We start from the raw sequence: 18,984 nt of genomic DNA, 5'->3' as shown, positions 1-18,984 counted from the left end.
CTTTTTGGAGTCTTTTTTCGCCGGGTTTTTGGGACCCATCTGCCTCTCGGGATAATAGGCAATAGTAAATAAGTTGAGTTGCGTCGGGGTTTGCTCAGTTTGTACACCTTTGTGGGCTAGGGAATGGAGAGCTCCGGTGTAAGAGTACCGCTCACATGGAAGGTTTAGCTCCGCCCCCCGTCTCTGGTGTTTGAGTCTGGCAACTCAGTAATTCAGGCGCAAACTCTGAACTGTTACAGTTTTGCAACATTTACTCGATACATTTCACAGCAGGATCTATGAGGAATATAAGTGCAATTATTGTATCAATTCTAACAGCTGCCTTTAATGAAATTCAGGGATTCTGCTCAGCAGGGGCAAAGATAAGAAATGTATCAACTAAATGTATCAGTTTAGAAAAGTTTAGAGGGTCGGCGACCTACCTCCCAGAGATGCGTTTAGAAGGTGAAAAATTACACTTTATACTTCAATATTAGAAAAACGGTGACACATGGAATATAGTTATTTTTGGTTATTTCTGGTGATCTATCTGAAAACAACTAGTTGTTTGAAGGTGAACAACCCCTTCAAGATCATTGTAAGCCATAATTTTTCCTGTCTAAAGGTCACTATTCCATACCCATCCCTCTAGATCTCTTTGCAGCCTTTGACACAGTTGACCACCAACTCCTCCTAGACATTTTGTACTCAGCTAACATATGTGACACTGTTCTTTTATGGTTTAAATCTTATCTTTCTAATAACTTCTTTAAAGTTGTTTTCTCTATCTACATTAAATGCATTCCCTCTCTTTTGTGAGAGTTTCTCAGGGCTCTCTTAGGCCCTCTGCTGCATTCAATACTACTTCTCTAGCAAAATGTATTCAGTCACTTCAGTGCACCATCAGACTGGAGCACTGGGGGCCCACTGGGGCTGCAACATCAAGGGCCCTCCTGACAGCCACTGGGGGCCCTTCCAACTGCCAAACTCACTCCCCCTCTGTGCACATGCACACACACCATTTTGCCATATCACACCTTGCGCTGGTAATCTTCTTTTCTTCAGGAGGCGGCTGATCAGGGGAGCGGGTCTGGGCCCAGTCCGACCCTGTTTCAGTGCCACCTTTATGCTAAGGACACCCGTATCTACATGTCTGCTCCTGACCTTTCTCCTTCTGTCCTTTCCCAATGGATGTCTGGATGAAACTGAATGCCACCTGAAACTGAATCTCTCAAAAACAGAATTCTATATTTTTTCACCAACATCTTCCCCTAACCCTCAGGTTTCACTCACCGTCAATAAAACTCCTTTCAATCAACCACACAGTTAGGCTGCCTAGGAATTTTCTTAGACTCCCATTTGTCTTTTATACCGCATTGCCAAACACATGCAAATCATGTCTCTTTCATCTGTGCAACATTGTCTGAATACAACCTTACCTCAACTTAGACACAACAAACACACTTTAGTCTCTTACTTGGCTTAACAACTGCACCTATGTTCCAACATATCATCTATTAACTCCAACCTGTGACTTATTCATCTATCTCTTTGCTCCACATCAGCCACTCCCTTATGCATATCTCTCCACTGGCTCCCAATCTCTTCTCAAATTCAAATTACTGACACTCACATTCAAGGCCCTTGACATTGAAGCCCCTCTGCCTCAATCTCAGCTCTGATAGCATACTCTCCACAGGTGCATGTTTTAACCAAATAATCACAATATTTATCATCCTTTTCAAATCCCAAATCATATGCATTATTATGTCAAGTGTTATTTAGCTTTGCCTTTATAACAGCTGTAGGGGTAGCAGAAGCAATTATAAAAATATATATTTGGGGTTACTAACAAAAGATGAAATAACCAGACTAGACTATCATAATGAATTCTAGCCTTCTGGCAAGCAATTGTGTAGTCAAGATGAGGATTGGTGACACCGGAACTAATGAAATGCCATTTTAGCATGAAATGTGTCAGAAGTGGCGACACTTTCCCAGTTCGTGTAAAGGAATAATTTCTCTCTGCAGTGATATACGAGTCTGATATTTTATATGTTGTAGACTGTGAATCTTTAAATAAAATAGCATCTATGTTTTTAAAACATCATTTGAAATAAACATTTTTTTATCGCAAATGCAAATTGCTGGGAAACTGCATAAGTATCAAATTTCCAAAGGGAAAGAGGAAAGCTGCATAATTTTAAATAATTTGTGTTGGGGGGGGGCTACACTGGGATAAGTAGCATGTCAGATTTGTTATAGAAATGATTTGAATGACAGCAGTATTGCTAAGATACAGGCAGAATGCCTAGGACCCACATTATATTGCAATGTTCCTAACTTTAGCATTCGTAATAGATTTTACAGTATTCCAGAATAAACCATTTTGGATGAAAGCTATCACGTGCAAGCCAAACAGGAATGGTAGCCGAGATAACTACTAACTTGTTTTTATTCCAGAAATCTAATTTGCTCCTCAAAATAAAAACTAAATATCACAGAATTGTTGGAGCTGGAAAATAGTGTTTTTGTAAGAATAGACAGAGGTTTTAATTGTTTACGTATAAATATAATACATAACCTGTTATCCCTAGATGAGTTCAAATTATAGTACATTCTGTCTATATAGAAAGCATTTACTTAAAAATGCACATTCATGATCTTGGAACATAAAAAAAACGGCAATTTCTATTTTAAAATCACACAATTTTAGAAAACCATGTACTTACTATAACATCAGGGCCTGTTTTCTATGAAATTCGCTTAATAAATCAATTAGATTAAACAGAAAAAGAATCATTTAGAATTTAGTACAGGTATATGATCCATTATCCTATATCCAAATTGCAGGAAGGCCATCTCCCATAAAATTGTAATCAATTCATTCACATTTTCATCTAGAAGTAAAAAAGGATCAGAAAGATGAGATGAATAAAGAGTGTTGAATATGTGTTAACCCTCCTATGTTTTTTGGAATCTCCTGTATACTACCTAAATTGGGAGAATCATGGGGGTGGACTTATTGTAATAGTCTGTGTGTAACAGGGCACCGCTGGGATGTACTGTGGCCATGGTCAAAACACTCATTTCATTCTAATGAGGCTGAAGTAGACACTTTGACAAGAACAAATTGGGAGAGAGGCTAGAATAGAAGAACGTAAAACAGAAAATATTAGAGGAGAGAGGAAAAGATCATTAAGAATTGGCAAAACAAAAGAAACACTTAAGGCAAAGAATGGAAGAGAAGTTTGAGAACAACTACAAGTACATTAGAAGGCATTATAGACAGCGGGAGATGTTATTTCCAATAAAAAGGATCACCACACCACAGCCAATCCTTTAGACTAGAAGAAAAGAACTTTCATTTTTGCAACATAGGCTCGGGCGGATCTTTATTAAGGCTTGGGGAGGCTTACTATTTGTGGTAAAACAAGCCACTTTAAAAAAAATCAATAAAGTTATTTAAAAAAAGAATCAAGTAAGTGAGCTGAGCAATGCGCTTACTTGTGCTGGTTTGGGGGAGGGGGGTTGCTGCTGATTAGTGCCTGTAAAAGAGCACTACCTGTGACTTCATGTGTGACTCGTGAGTGATGATGTCATCACATGAGATTTCGGAGATTTCATAATAGAAACAATTAGAAACCCATCTAAGCGCCTTAGAGTAGGTGTGAAATGGAATTAAACTTCTGTGTTCTGTGGCCGGGGTTTACAGCAAACAGACACAACAGCTGCTGATCCTCAACCTGCCTGCTGTCTGGTATGTAGGCATTGTTTGATATTCAAATATAGAGCACTGCAAAGTAAATTACAATTTATATCTTACATTACATTTTATGACACATCAATTTTTGGGTTTAGGCTTTCAATGGTTATTGGCATAAAACTTGCTAGGGGCCACTAATGTTGCCAAAGGTGATTGCATTTAGGGGCATTTGCAGTAAATGGGATAAAATAGGAGGCAGTTTGTGTGGGAGTGCCTATTGTAAATGGAATGCAGCAATAGTCAATGTCTAGGGGCCCCTCTTTTGAAAGATGGTAGCATTAGACAATGTGCTGTGTGCCATAGCATAAATTCTTGTGTTTATTTTTGTGTAACTGGTACTCTGGACATCTTTTAAAATATCCTACAATGTCAGAAAATTTATGAAGGGACTTCCATATTTTGTGAATTCCCGACTCTTCCCTGCATATGTAACAATCTAAAGTGCTGTCCAAATGGTGACCTCCCCCCTGTGGCCCCCCACATCAAAGTCTGCCTGATGTGTCTGTTTACCATGTGTATATGTTAAAGGGTATCACTACAGAGATTAACTGGCCCCTGCATTGTTTAATCAAATTCAGACTGTAATCCCCCTGTATTGTTCACACCTGTGACACTTCTATTGTTCACATCCTAAATCCCTGTTCTGTGCACACCTGAGACCCAGACTGAAACTGGCCACATTGTTCACCTGTTCACACTCATACAAAATGATGAAGGAGCACCAGCACTGTGTCACTGTATGTAGTACATCTTAGTGGTCCTTATAGTTTTCCTGTCTCCTGCTCTGTTCTGCCTGCCCTATGTTCCCTGTGTTTGTCATACTCTGCCTGCCCTATTGTCCTTGGGTTTGCCATACTCTGCCTTCCCTATGCCCCCTGTGTGTGCCATACTCTGCCCTCAATATGCTCCCTAAAATACATAAACTGGCTAAATATTGGGGAGAATGTAATAAGAGTACTTGAGTAAACATATATAATGAAAATCTTTCTCTTTGCAAAAAATATTTTTTATAAGTATTTTTTGCATTTGTTTTGCAAGTCTGTTGTTTTGCAAGTCTGGAAAACGTGCATTTCTTAGCGTAAAAGTCATGATTATAATGCACAAAAATAATGCACTTATGAGTGTATCTTAAAAGTTAAAATGTAAGTAATCATCATTAAGTATGCCATATTACATGTATGTAATGTACATGCATATTACAAATGCAATGTGTTAGAAATCACCCCAGTGAACTTTATTTTCCCCATTGTAGTATACCTGCTCCACACGTCAACCAATGCCCCAGCGATCCTAGACTGGGATCCTGAATACTAAAATCTACAGTTAGTATAGATATGTGTTTATATAGTTTATGTGAGTATATAGATGAGATAGTGTAAGTGTGTGTATGGATGCTGGGTTTCATTTGGAGGTGTTGAACTTGATGGACTTTGGTCTTTTTTACACCCAACTTAACTATGTAATCTGAAAAGAAAAAAGGGAACTAGAAAGTAAAATGTAGAAGGGTGCAAAAAGAAAGATTACAACAAAAGAGAGTAGAAGAGCAGATCCAATAAACACAGAAGTGGAATTGGGGAAGAGTGTGGTGAGTGCTTTTAAGAGTTCATTCAGTGCAATCAAGTGAAAAAATGTATTTGAGTTGCAGTATTCCGATAAATAGGGATCCTGTTTTTATATCTTACAAAAGGTTGCTACTTCTTTCTCATATTTTAAAGAGTGGGAGGAGGCGCAGCTAATGATCTGCAGTAGGTATAATCTCTAAATGTGGGCACGACTAGAATATTTTTAATTTTTTTCTAGTGTGGGATTATACCATATAAGGGATATAAGTAGTTTATAGAGCTTTTCTGCTGTCCTCTTTGGTACAAGTGAAATGACCACATGTTAAGACAAGTGAAATGCTGAAGAATAAATGTATTTTATATCCATTTGAACAGGGCATACCTAAAATAAAGGTTGTGTTTACTAAACTACTAAAGCATGTCTGATTGCAATAGCAAAGAACAGTCAATATTTATATTTTCTCTGCACATCCATGCAAGGCTTCAGAGTCCAATATTACTGCCAACAGACATTATTGATCTATTTGAAATACCTGGTGATATTTTTTTCCAGTCATAATTTTTAAAATGCCTTAGGTTCATCTTAAAGGAAAAGTATACACCCGAACAATGTAGGACTCTATAAAAATATATTGCATAAAACAATGTAAAACCCTGCTTCGTGTAAATAAACCTTTTTCATAATAATATACTTTTTTTAGTAGTGCGTGGCATTCGCTAATGATAAATCGAAAATTTTCAATTTAACAAATAAGGGCTGCCACTGGGATCGTAGGATTCACAGTGCACACAAACAAAACAAACAAACCATACTTGTTAGGTCACATGAGCCAATTAACAGACAGAGTTCTGGCTTTTGCTTCCACGCTTCTTCCTGTTACAGTTAGGGGCAGATTTACATGTGGTCGAATATCGAGGGTTAATTAAACCTCGATATTCGACTGCCGAATGTAAATCCTTCGACTTCGAATATCGAAGTCGAAGGATTTACCAAAAATAGTTAGATCGAACGAATCATTCGATTCGAAGGATTTTAATCCATCGATCGAATGATTTTTCTTCGACCAAAAAATTGGCAGGAAGCCTATGGGGGCCGTTATGAAATGGATGCTTATCTGCCAAATAGGTGTTTCTTATGGTTGGTGAGGAGGAATTAGTGGCCGGCTATGTAGTGACTTCCATATGAGGGGTTGCTCCAATAAACCTTCACAATGTTTTCAAGCTGACTTTGTTGTTGAAGTGTCCTTGGTGTGCCGTCTATTCTCCCAAATATATATATACAGTATATATATATATATATATATATATATATATATATATATATATATATATATATATATATATGCTATCAGAGATCACACTCACAGGACTTACAATGAATAACTATGCTTTTATTGTAAATATCTATAATAAAAGCATAGTTATTCATTTTAAGTCCTGTGAGTGTGGTCTCTGATAGCATATACAATTTGCTACAACGTGGAATGCACCCAGGTGTCATTGACAGCCTTTGTTGTGGCTGGGACCCTCGGTTTCATTAATATATATATATATATATATATATATATATATATATATATATATATATATATATATATATATATAAAGATCTCTCTTTCTATCAAATGTCATATTGACATTTGATCATTCACCCACCTGAAATAGAGCTAGAAACTTAAGCTGTTTTATCACTGAATTCCTTTGTTTGCTCATAAGGCTAAATACTCTTTTATTCTATCTAGTGACTTTAAGTTATATAAACTGCCTATAGTACATTTTGTGTTAGTGTTTTTAGAAAAAGGACCTCAGTAATTTGAAACCAGCAGCACATACAAGGTCAGGGGTTCCAGTGCTGTATAAGTAAGGAGTGCAAATCTTTCAAAATCCAAGAGCCAGGTAATAATAAAAAAAACTGGTATATAACTTGTGTAGCATTCTCTTCAGTGCAAGATGGAAGCATCAAAACACCCTTACATTCTGGAGGTATTGCATTGCTAGGTATACAAGACACATGCCCCCTCTTTCTAGTTATCCAATGTGTTGTCCTTTGTACACTTTCCCTTTGCTATGCGCTCCTATTCTCCTTTCCTGTAAACTTTCCCTTTCTTGTATACTTTCCCTTTCTACCCGCCAAATATTAACCCTTTTATGCTTTCCTTTACCCCCCTTTTTAATGTTTGCTCCACCTAGCCATTCCATTGTTTTCTGCTTTCTTTTCCTCTTGCCTTCATTCTCTGCTTCTCTCCAACTCCCACACAATTTCTCTTATGAATCTGCATATATGTCAATAAATATTGAATCTAATTGTAATCAAAGTCGCAGTGACAGCTTACTGCATCTGATCACTTTGACGCATAATAACTGGTAGAACTGCTAAGTAATATTCTAAGATTGCATTCTGCATTGAAGAATTATTTCTAGTATAATGAATATCTAAAACTAATTAAAGGACTTTAGACCTGCAGCTGATAAATTCAGATTGTGTTCCTTATTTTGTATTCTGCAGAACAAGTTACCATGACAACTGAGCTTTGTTTCACATGAACCACTCTCTTGGTACAGCAGATATTTCAGTGACACCCTCTAGCACTGTATAGAGTAATTCTTATTTTCTTTACCTGCAGATCACATTGAGACCCAGGTGCTGTTTCTAAGATACCAATGTTCTCACCAATACAATAGTTGTATTTTCCCAGTAACATTGTATATTTACTAAAAATTGTAATTGCGCCATTGCCATGTTCAGAAATGTTGCTGTTTTTTTTTTTTGCCTATTTGCACCACTGTAGTTGCCCCATACTTTATAATAGACAATAGGGATATTAGCATTATATATTATATATTAGCATTGGATAGACGTATGATAATAATATCCAATAAAAAGTGGCTGCTGTATCTTTACAATGATAGTACACCAGCCCGGATTAAGCAAAATTGATGAGCATGGCACATTTTTGAAGTTATGAAGTTGTTTAACGATGCCAATGTTTGTCATTGGACTTAAATAGATATTTATACAACAACAAATATAAGAATAAAACAGCTGAGTGGATGAGGTTGGCAATATCGGGCTGATCCGATCGTGGGCCTAGGGCCCAATTGATTGGGGAAGCCCGTCGGAGGGCCCCATACACGGGCCAATAAGCTGTTGACTCAGTCTGTCGGCAGCTCTTATTGGCCCGTGTATGGCCACCTTTAGTCAGGCAAACCTAATTAAAATGTTTTTTTCAACACAATGGTTATATAAACTTCCAAATTCCCAAGTGTTTATCCCTCAAAAGTGGTTTAAGCAGTAGACAAATAACCAGTACATTTCTTTTGGCAGGTCAGGCCCCCAGAATAAAATTTTGTATTGTACAGGTATTATCACGCCTCCTTTATCTAAGACAGCCTGGGAGGGTTAAAGTGACCACCCTAAATCCTTGGCAAAGGCTTCATCTCCAACTACTTTTAATGCAAAAGCGGGTATCCTTTTAATGTAAAAGGCCCTTCGCCCCAAACATGGCCCTTTGGAAGAAGTTTATAAGCAAGGTTTTACCCCTCCAAAAATAGTGTATCAGGCTGATGAATGTATGAGTCACAGATATTTGAGGTTTGTGGCTCAGAAACTGTGATTCAACCCTCTATAGACTTAAAGGAGAACTAAACCCTAAAAATAAATATGGTTAGAAATGCCATATTTTATATACTGAACATATTGAATCAGCCTAAAGTTTCAGCATCTTTATAGTAGTAATGATTTAGGCCTTCAGAGTTATCACAGGAGTTTCCCATCAAGTGGCACACACATGCTCTGAGCAGCTGTTGAGAAGCTAAACTTAGGGGTCGTTGCAAATCATCAAGCAGAACATTAGGTTGGCCTGTCATATAAGCTGATGCTACAGGGTTGATTATTAAATTCCGATGATGTTAATTGTGCTGGTTTCTGAGTACAAATGATCTGACTTATTTACTAATCAGCCTTAAATTGTGACATTTGTATTATATATATTTAGTATATTTTGTCCCTAATTTTAGTTACTGACAGCAGCACAGATAATGTAGAGATGTAGAGCTACAGGGGCATATTTGGAGGCATAGGCTGTGGTTCTTTTGGGTGTGGTATACAAACCCAAACAAATTTACATGATTTCTGCCCTATTTTTTAGTTAAGCTTTAGTTCACCTTTAATCCTATTTAAGTACGCCTTGTAAACAACATACCATGATAATAAAATAAAATGGTGACCTTCATGGAATAATGTAACTCACAAAGCTTTTAACACATTCTTTTGATGTGGTATTATAACTATTGTATGTTTTACTTATTTTAACACCTGAATTAAAAACATGTTTAAAAAAAGAAGGTAATGTATTGTTATTTTTCCATTATTCTGTGTGTTATAGCTTCAGCTTGCACTTTTATCCTTGTTTATTTAGTCATTCCTTTAGGTTGGCTCGCCACATAAATTTATCATTTCCAATAGTCTTCCTATTGTGCTATATTGCCCTTAGGAAAAGGCCAGCAAAGAGCATGGTATAGTACCCCCAAAGAGTAACTTGGTGAATACAGCATGTTATTTCACTGGGTTTATCACAAACAATTATTATAGTTTCCTATAATATTCATCTGTAAAGAGGGATACCATAACCTCTTTTTAGCATAAATATTTCACACTTCTGCAGCAAATTATATCTAATTGGCCTTCTAAAGTCTGAGTTTGTCAGATTATATATTTAAATATACTTAATACAAATACTGTATATAATCTTATTCATAAGTGATACAAAGAGCATGAACAAATAAAGTAAAATACAGGCCTCTGCTGTACAAGGATTATATTGAATGTTATTTTTCTAAATTCTGTGAAACTGCATCCACTTCTGTTTATTGATTCAAGCACATGATGGTTCATTCATTGGGAAACAATAGAAAGTCAGTCTGTATCGATTTAACTTCATTTGGAATCTACAGTCTGCAGATGAAAAAAGTCAGGACCACTGTCAGTGACTTTTTGGCATATACTGACCCTTCACTGTCTGCTTGTAGAGCACTCTACAGAACAATCAATAAAGTAGAGTTTCATCCCAAAGAAATTTGCAGAGAATTATTTTGTGTAGCTCTGTTCAGCATTGAGAATAAAAATCACATTCACTCACAGTTATACTATCAATCTGTCCATTTCAGGGTAGTATATAGATTTTCTTTTTCTGACTTTTATGACCAGTAACAGATTAAAATTCCCGATACCTAATATATAATAGTGGGAGTTGGCGTTTAGGAGAAATAAAGTGTGCGTAATACAGAATTACCAAACACTCTTTTTTAAAAATTTATATTTTCATACCAGGCATTATGCAAAGTTGTGTTGAAATTCTATACAGCCCTGCCATACCGTTTTCTGCGGGGCAGTCCCAATTTTGACAGCACAGCCCTCAGTCTTGGATTGTTACAGAAATGTCCTGAGATTCTCTTTGATCTCATGCACTGATGCCAAAAAAAAAATACAAAGTTTCTAAAACTTATTTAAATAATAAGCTTTTGGCAGAGCATAGACTACTCAGCACCTGCCCTTAGATACATTTGTAACTATTCAAGATAAGGAGATCTCTTGAGAGAACTGAGAACTTAAAGGGCAATTCGCCTTCATTAACAGAACCCTTATAACACATGAAACATGACATCTCTCGCTAGCGAAGTAGATAGACTCTAGCGGTACTTCACTCCCTAACGCCAAGCCAATTTGCACACTGGCAAATGGACATAACTAAGCAAATTCACTAAGATGTGGATTTTAATGAACGTTACCTTTTGCGCCAGACTTGCCTTCTCCACCTAAGAGCAGGCAAGTGCAATAGAGTAGATAGGAGTTCTTCAAAAAATAGTTGAAAAAACACTGGTGTATTTTCCTTTTTTTGGGTAACCGGCTCCCCCCCCCTACATTTCCTAACATATGGCACATAAACTATACACTGGGCTCATGTGTAGGGCAATATAAAAACTCTATTTTCTTTTATTAAGCTTCCCTGGGCTTGTGTAGTGTAATGTATTTGCTCGAACATATACATCCATTGTACTTTAACTTCCCGCCGTATGCAATTCGCCAGCGTTTGGCACCCTGGACGCAACTTCAGATTTTAGTAAATTAGCGTTGTCGAGGCAAATCTACGCCTGACGAAGTGTTGCGTTGTGAGCGAAGTCCTCCCTTGCGCATTTTCGGAGGTTAGTAAATTTACCCCTAAAACTCACACAGTTCCGGTCAAATTTAGTAAAATGGACATGGTAATTGGGGAGCGTTGTCATAAAATGGACGTGGACAAAAATGTAAAAAGTTTAAATTCTACATTGGGGGTAACTGAATGCCAAGAATATAGAACATTGATTTAATTTAGGTGAAAAGTGCATTGCTGTGCTATTCTACAGTAAAAGGATGGATGAAAAAAAAGGTAGTACAGGTATGGGATCCCTTATTCAGAAACCCATTATCCAGAAAGCTCTGAATTATGGGAAGGCCATCTCCCATAGAGTCCATTTTTAGAAAATAATTCTCATGTTTAAAAATGATTTCCTTTTTCTCTGTAATAACTTTGTATTTAGGGATTTGCTGAATCCAGGATTCAGTTCGGGATTCGGCCAAGTTTCAGCCTTTTTCAGCAGTATTCAGATTCGGCCGAATCCTTCTGCAAGGTGGAACCGAATTCTAATTTGCATTGCAAATTAGGGGCAGGGAGGGAAATCGCGTAATTTTTTTCACACAAAAAGGATGTAAAAAATGTTTTCCCCTTCCCACCCCTAATTTGCATATGTAAATTAGGATTCAGATTCGGTTCGGTATTCGGCCGAATCTTTCGTGAAGGGAACAAGATTTAGCTGAACTGTATGGGCTCTATTTTGCATTTTGAAGTGCCATCTGTAAACCATTATCAATAGCACTAAGGTACACTTCCATGTCTTCCAGTTATTCACCTAATATGAAATGTGATTGTGTAATAATGTTTGGACTAGACAGACTTCAATACCTAATTATTGATTCACAATGGTGGATGTCTTTAGACTGTAATCCCTTTCGTTTATAAATTGTAGAACTCAGGGTTTCGGCAGACTATTGGGAGGTATGCTACTGCTAAGATTAGGCTGCAGTGGCATATTGTACTATTCTATAGTATTAAATGTACTAAATAATAAATGGCTCTTTAGCATACAGATCACAATTAGTGATGGGCAAATCTGTCCCATTTTGCTATACAGAAAAATTTGCAAAATTCCCAAAAAAAATTGCGAAATGGCGAAAAATTTGTGAAACGCATGGACATCAAAATAGTTTTGACTCGCAACAATTTTTACGCACATGACAATTTTTACATGCGCGACTTTCTTATCCAAATGCATTAAAGTCAATGGGTTACCGAATAATTTTGACGTGCAACAATTTTTACACGCATGACTTTTATGTTGCAGCGAATTTTGCACTGCGTATTTTTGCAGCAGTTTCGAACAAATTTGCATGTGGCGAAATACGAAGATTCGCCACAAATGCCTGCTGAATAAATTCGCCCATCGCTAATTGCAACTGCACTCTCCACAGAAAGTAACAACACCTGGGCAATCATTCTGTATTGAGTGGAAAAAGTAACAGAAATTGCTATAAATATACAGAAAATTCCCTCCTGAACATTTATGCCATTTATTTACATTTTTGTGTACCCTTTAATGGACAGCAGTCCTGGTGGGCCCCGGGCCTCCCAGTCCGACCCTGTCCACAACAGCTTTTAAACAGAGCACTGGGCCAAAGGATGATGCTGATCCCACTCACAGAACAGTGAACTGTCAGTTCTTGGACAGAGACAAAGGATAAAAACAAGTTTTAGTGGGGAGGCCACTTGTATGCAGGAGCCAGAAGAGAAAAAAAAACTTCCATTTTAGTTCCACTTTAACAAATAGGGCAGTGGCCTTTTCCCATATAAGGTTTTAATTGGATAAACTATTACTCTTATAATGAGAACTGAATACTACGTGAGAATGTTTTATATAAACAGCTCCCTAAGAAAAGCAGGTAATTCAGTACAAATAGTACTAATGTTAAAGAGACCAACGGTAAATCAGACTCTTGTTCTTATTGATTTTCCTTGCTCCTCCAAGAAAAGCTGTGTGGGAATCAAACCACTGTAAACACACAGACCTATAAAACCTCAAAATTACTTTTTGTTTTCTTTGTGCTTGGTCAGTGACGGAGGTACAGAATCAAGATTGTTTGGTAGTTGACTTTATTGCTCTTTGGTGATAGACTCCATGAACAATGGAAAGCATTGCAGTGTGATGTGTGTCTCTGTCATATATTAGATAAACAGGAGGCAATAACTATTCTTTTAGATTTTGTTTTGCTCACATGAGACAGAGTCCCTTAAAACAAGCCATATTAATCATTATGATGTATCCCTGCACATTGCTTTCCCCTTTTTCACACATATATATTCCTTTTTTTCTTTACTTACAGCTTTCCGGGCTCCATCATCACTCTATTTGATTGCTTCAGGTTATCATTGTATCTTATCTCCCACTCCAATAGGGCCATGATTGATAATAATCATCCTCACTGGACACATTTATTGGAAGCAGAATGGAATCTGCTCAGTAAATCTGAGTTTTATATGTGCTAGCAATTTGCAGGGTTGTCCCTTACATCTATTGCAAGTGCTATACAAAGTATTTGTGCCACCTTGTAATCAGCCCTGTCATGGAAACTTAAGAGTTTTTTTACTGGTATAATTCAAAGTAACAGTTCTAAGCAGTCATCTGAGATCCTGTTGTTGGTAGGTGCCGATACTGGCTGTTAATGGAAATTAAAACATTCTCGTGCATCTAATGAAATGTGATGTAAGGATTAAACAAATAATCCATTAGTAATTCATAATGATAATGAAAATAATTCCAAAAATTCAAATGAAAGGCAAAACAAGTTCTGAGACATGGTTGTTCATGTCGCTTATGTTACACATATATATAAAGTGCTCTCCAGGCTAGGGCCACATGATACGGATTCTCTGCAGATGGAGGATCCGCTGCACCCAATGCAAAATCTTGCATTACGGCGACAAAATCCGGCTCATATATCTGCACCCAAGAGGAGGTAATGATTGCGGGTGCAGGCATTAGAAAAGAAGCAGCGGATTTTCGGTCTGCATTTCTCCGTATCGTGTGGCCTTAGCTGTAGGACACAAGACCAGTCTGCCCTAACGATGACTGGTGTCCTGGAAATATTGCTGATCCAAGCAAAACGTCTTCCTCTGTGGACAAAAAACCTATTGATACTGATCTGGCACTCCCCTCTGGCCATAGTAACCAGTTCCTAAGCCAGGCACCTAAAATGCACCTCTGAGTGGGCCTTCCCAATAAAATGTTTGGAGACCAGTAAGTTAACATAACTTTTTCAAATGATGTTGTGATATATGTACGTATATTTTTATTTCTATAGTGCTTCTTCTATAGGCAGAGCTGTGGGTTTCTCCCCCTTGCTTTTTTTAATTATTACTCATCTTTCTATTCAGGTCCTGACCTATTCATATTCCATTCTCTTATTCAAATCAATGCATAGTTGCTAGGGTCATTTGGACCCTAGCAACCAAACTGCTGGAATTGCAAACTGCAGAGCTGCTGAATAAAAAGCTAAGTAATTTAAAAAGCACAACTAATAAAAAATTAAAACCAACTGCCTCAGAATATCACACTCTACATCATATTAAAAGTTAACTCAAAGGTGAACAATCCCTTTAAAGGGCAAAGTTTTTGGACCAACTACTGTATAATTAAAGATCCCCTTTGTGTCACAAATTCTGATTTATTAGGAAGAAAAGGTAGAAGCTCTATATTCATTTGACTGTGACTATCCTTCTTCATAAAGTAAATGCAGCCGCATATGAAGAAGCCTGAAAGGTAATATATAGATCTAGAAATCCATGGAGAAGCATAGCTAGCCTTTCACAGCATAATTAATCAGGAGACTAAGTGCTTAATAAGAAACATCTATTCAAATGCCCACACACACATATATAAGATGTTATCTCCAACCCACTGCAGAAAATATTTCTTAAGTCATGAATCCAGCCACCTGTCCTTGCTAGCAGCACTATTTCACTTCAACAATGCTTTCTACCATTTACATGAAAAATAAATTCTCATTATTATATAATGAAATAGCATTGCAATTAATGAGGTTTCTCAAGGAACTACCTGTATATCCAGACAAAAAGAGAAATTCTCAGTTCTTGGTTAATATTAGCCTGTGTGTCTCGCAAGCACAAATAGCTAAAAATGATCAACCCCTCAGTGCGCTGTTAGGCTGATCATTAGGGAATATGTCACGAAGAGGAATTCATAGATACAATTCACAGCATATTCGGTATTGCCTGCTGATTGCAAAGAATTTCAGTAAAAGGAAAAGAAAACATTTTAATTGCAGCACATTTTCAGAGCTGTGAGAAAGGAACTTGAGAGTGATATCTTTGTTAGTAGTGACACATTCTGCTGAACAAGGTTTCTTTATGGAGCCAGAGTTCTGCTATTCTTTTCTTTTTAACAACAGACATGCTTTGGCAGATACTCAGAAGAAAATAAAGAGTATGCTGAAAACTGAAACACAATAGATTCACCCACACATAACCTTTAACAACATATAATAAAGAGAAAGGTATGTGTGTTTCTTTGCTGATATTTATGCATGCCAAACAAGCATCCAATCATATTAGTTCTCTAGCTGCATAAAAATGCTACCAATACTGACAGTGTTTAAGAATGGGGGACCTGAAAGTGTGGGTTCTTATATGAAACTTCATTTGTCCCAATGGAATGCATATTGTTCATTCAGAATACTGGCCCTTTACTTTGGATCCCCTTATCGGTTTGTAAATAAACCAATAGAGACTGGAGGGCATACAACTGGTGTTTTGGCAGTTTTCAACTTTTCCTGCCACCATCTTGATCCTATGTTCATGCCGGGTCTCAAACTTAGCACCAATAGTTACTAACCAATAGTTACTAAATAACAAGAATCTGCTTGTAGTCACCTATTTGAGAGTAAATATCTGATTGGTATCTATGTCAATAAACAATTAAACAGACTCCTGCACAAAACTTTCCTATATTAGAAACAAGTGTTTTGTACCAGCTTGTCTATTCTCTAACAACCCAATGCAAAATGTACATTTTAGGCTTTTTCCCCCCATAACTATCCTTTAGTTTACTTTTGTACTTATGCTCTTTGTCTTTTCATATGTTTCGAGAGCTTGGGGATAATGTAGCAGCCAGTTGATCCAAGTGAAAAAACATAAAGTAAACCAGAAGTTTGCTTCCAAACATAAGTCTGTTATGGCTAATTAAGGCTAATGACACAAGTAGATTTGTCCCTGCCACTAAAGAACACAACAAACAAGGGAAAGTTGTGCTCACCACTAATTTTAAAAAATTATACCATAAAGCAGGGGTGCAATGAGGCTGTGACCACAAAATTCATATACAAGAACAAGACAAATACAAGAGGTCCCCTGCACTCAACCCATTATCAATAAAAATTAGTGGTGAGCACAACTTTCCCTTGTTTGTTATAGTTTATATGAGCAGTCTCCAGCTCCATGTTGTAGCTGCCACCCTTCCCAGCTATAGTCAGGTGATCCCAGTGGTGGCCAATAAAAGGGCAACCAAGTTTGGTTGTTTTAACCTTGAAAGCAACAAGTAAGTTGCAGGTAAAACTTAGTCCCCGTTGTAAAATGTATAATGAAGAATTGGAATTCTTAATGAATCAGATAAAAGTTGAGTGTAGGGCTGGCCATATATGGGATGACTTGGCCATCTTAAATATATTGCAATATTTGGACAAACAATCCCTGTTTTGTTTAAAGGGTAAGGCATTTTTAGTACCTTAAGGCACAAAATGTCTCAATGTCTTAAATATATTGATAATGGGTTGAGTGCAGAGAATCTCTTGTATTTGACTAAAGAACACAAGCCACATCACAAGTCGTTGATTTGAATGGCAACTGTCGGTCTTATGGAAATATGCTGGCATTGCAAACACGTTGTGAGCCACAAATGCTTATTGCTACAGTTAAAATAAATTAAGATCTACGTAACCCCTCCTAGTTGTACTAAAACAGGAGATTTGGGATTGAGTGCATATTAATAGATAGACAATAAGTTGTTGCCTATGTATGTCTAGAAGCTATGACTTGAAATGTAAATGTCTTATGATAACCTCAAGGCTAGGAAACTGTGTGGGTCTCAAAGAAGACATGATTGAAACCAAAAATCTAAATTATATAGAGCCATCCTCCCACCCATTAAAAAGCAAGTAAAAACTCCTTGTTTGCTTAGTGAATGACACGGTACAGTAAAGTACATTTGTTTCTAATACCATTTAAAAATAATATTGAAAGTCCAAAAATTTTATTTTATGTTATTATATTTGATTAAGCATTGACAGCAGGCTCTACAATATGAACATGTATACTGTCTCTTTGTGAAATAAAATTCATTGTTTTGTGTGAATAATTGACTTTTTGTTTCTACAGCCCCTGAAAATGCACTGCAAGATATGTGCGTTAGTAACCAGCTCTGGGCACCTGCTGGGAAGCAAACAGGGTAATAAGATTGACCAGACGGAGTGTGTAATACGAATGAATGATGCTCCCACAAGGGCTTATGGACAAGATGTTGGCAACAAAACAAGCCTTCGAGTGATTGCACACTCCAGCATTCAACGGATTTTAAGGAATCGCAATGAACTCTTGAACATGAGTCAGGGGACTGTGTTCATCTTTTGGGGCCCAAGCAACTACATGCGGAGAGATGGAAAAGGCTTACTTTATAATAACCTACAGCTGATAAACAAGATACTACCTCGATTAAAAGTACACATAATTACACGGCACAAGATGCTTCAGTTTGATGAGCTCTTCAAAAAAGAGACTGGAAAAGACAGGTACCATTTTAATTTCAGCAGCTTGCTACAATGATCTTCAGCATTTCAGTGCCTGCCAATGCATGGGTTCTCTATCATCTGGAAATATAATATGTAAGAGAAAACCTCTATTCTACAGGTGTAGGATCCCTTATTTGGAACCCCATTATCCAGAAAGCTCAGAATTATGGGATACATTTGATATTCAAACCATTTTTAAAACTGATATCCTTTTTCCTTGTAATAATAAAACAGTACCTCGTTTTGACATTAACTAAGCCACATGAATCCATATTTGTAGCAGAACGATCTCATTGGGTTTGTTTAACATAGAAATGATTTTTAGCAGATTTAAGGTATGGTGATCTAAATTACAGAATGATCCCTTATGCAGAAAACTCCAGATCCCAATCATTCCAGATATTAGGTCCTATACAGGGTTGGACTGGGCCAGTGGGAAAAAGGGAAAAAACCCTGTGGCCCCTGGCTCTTTTGGGCCCCTTCGGCCCAGATCTGCACCCAGATCTGAGATTTGCAGGGTCATTCCTGCCGCTCCTTCCTTCTGCACCAGCCCAAAAAACGTAGTGCACTGCAGCGCAGCAGGGGGGACATCAGCCCTGGAGGGCCCCCCAGACCCACCCTGATCCTATACCTGTAGTATGTTTGAGGGGACTTTATTATCAATGATCAGAGAAAACATTTTTTTTTACATTAGTGTTTATTTGAAGTAGAAAAAACAGTACACAAAC

At 37.3% G+C, this 18,984-nt stretch overlaps 1 protein-coding gene across 1 annotated transcript in view; it reads left to right on the top strand.

The window, feature by feature from the left end:
• st6galnac5.L (ST6 (alpha-N-acetyl-neuraminyl-2,3-beta-galactosyl-1,3)-N-acetylgalactosaminide alpha-2,6-sialyltransferase 5 L homeolog) overlaps positions 1-18,984 on the top strand; it is a 107,462-nt gene that overhangs the window by 79,294 nt on the left and 9,184 nt on the right. The window contains exon 3 of the mRNA XM_018258188.2: positions 17,847-18,256. Coding sequence (XP_018113677.1) covers positions 17,847-18,256 — 410 coding nt within the window. The remainder of the gene's footprint in view (positions 1-17,846; positions 18,257-18,984) is intronic.

The sequence above is a fragment of the Xenopus laevis genome, chromosome 4L, assembly GCF_017654675.1.
Source record: "Xenopus laevis strain J_2021 chromosome 4L, Xenopus_laevis_v10.1, whole genome shotgun sequence".
Classification (NCBI taxonomy): Eukaryota; Metazoa; Chordata; class Amphibia; order Anura; family Pipidae; genus Xenopus; species Xenopus laevis.
The sequence above is the reverse complement of the archived record's forward strand: the minus strand, read 5'-3'. Positions and strand labels throughout refer to the sequence as shown.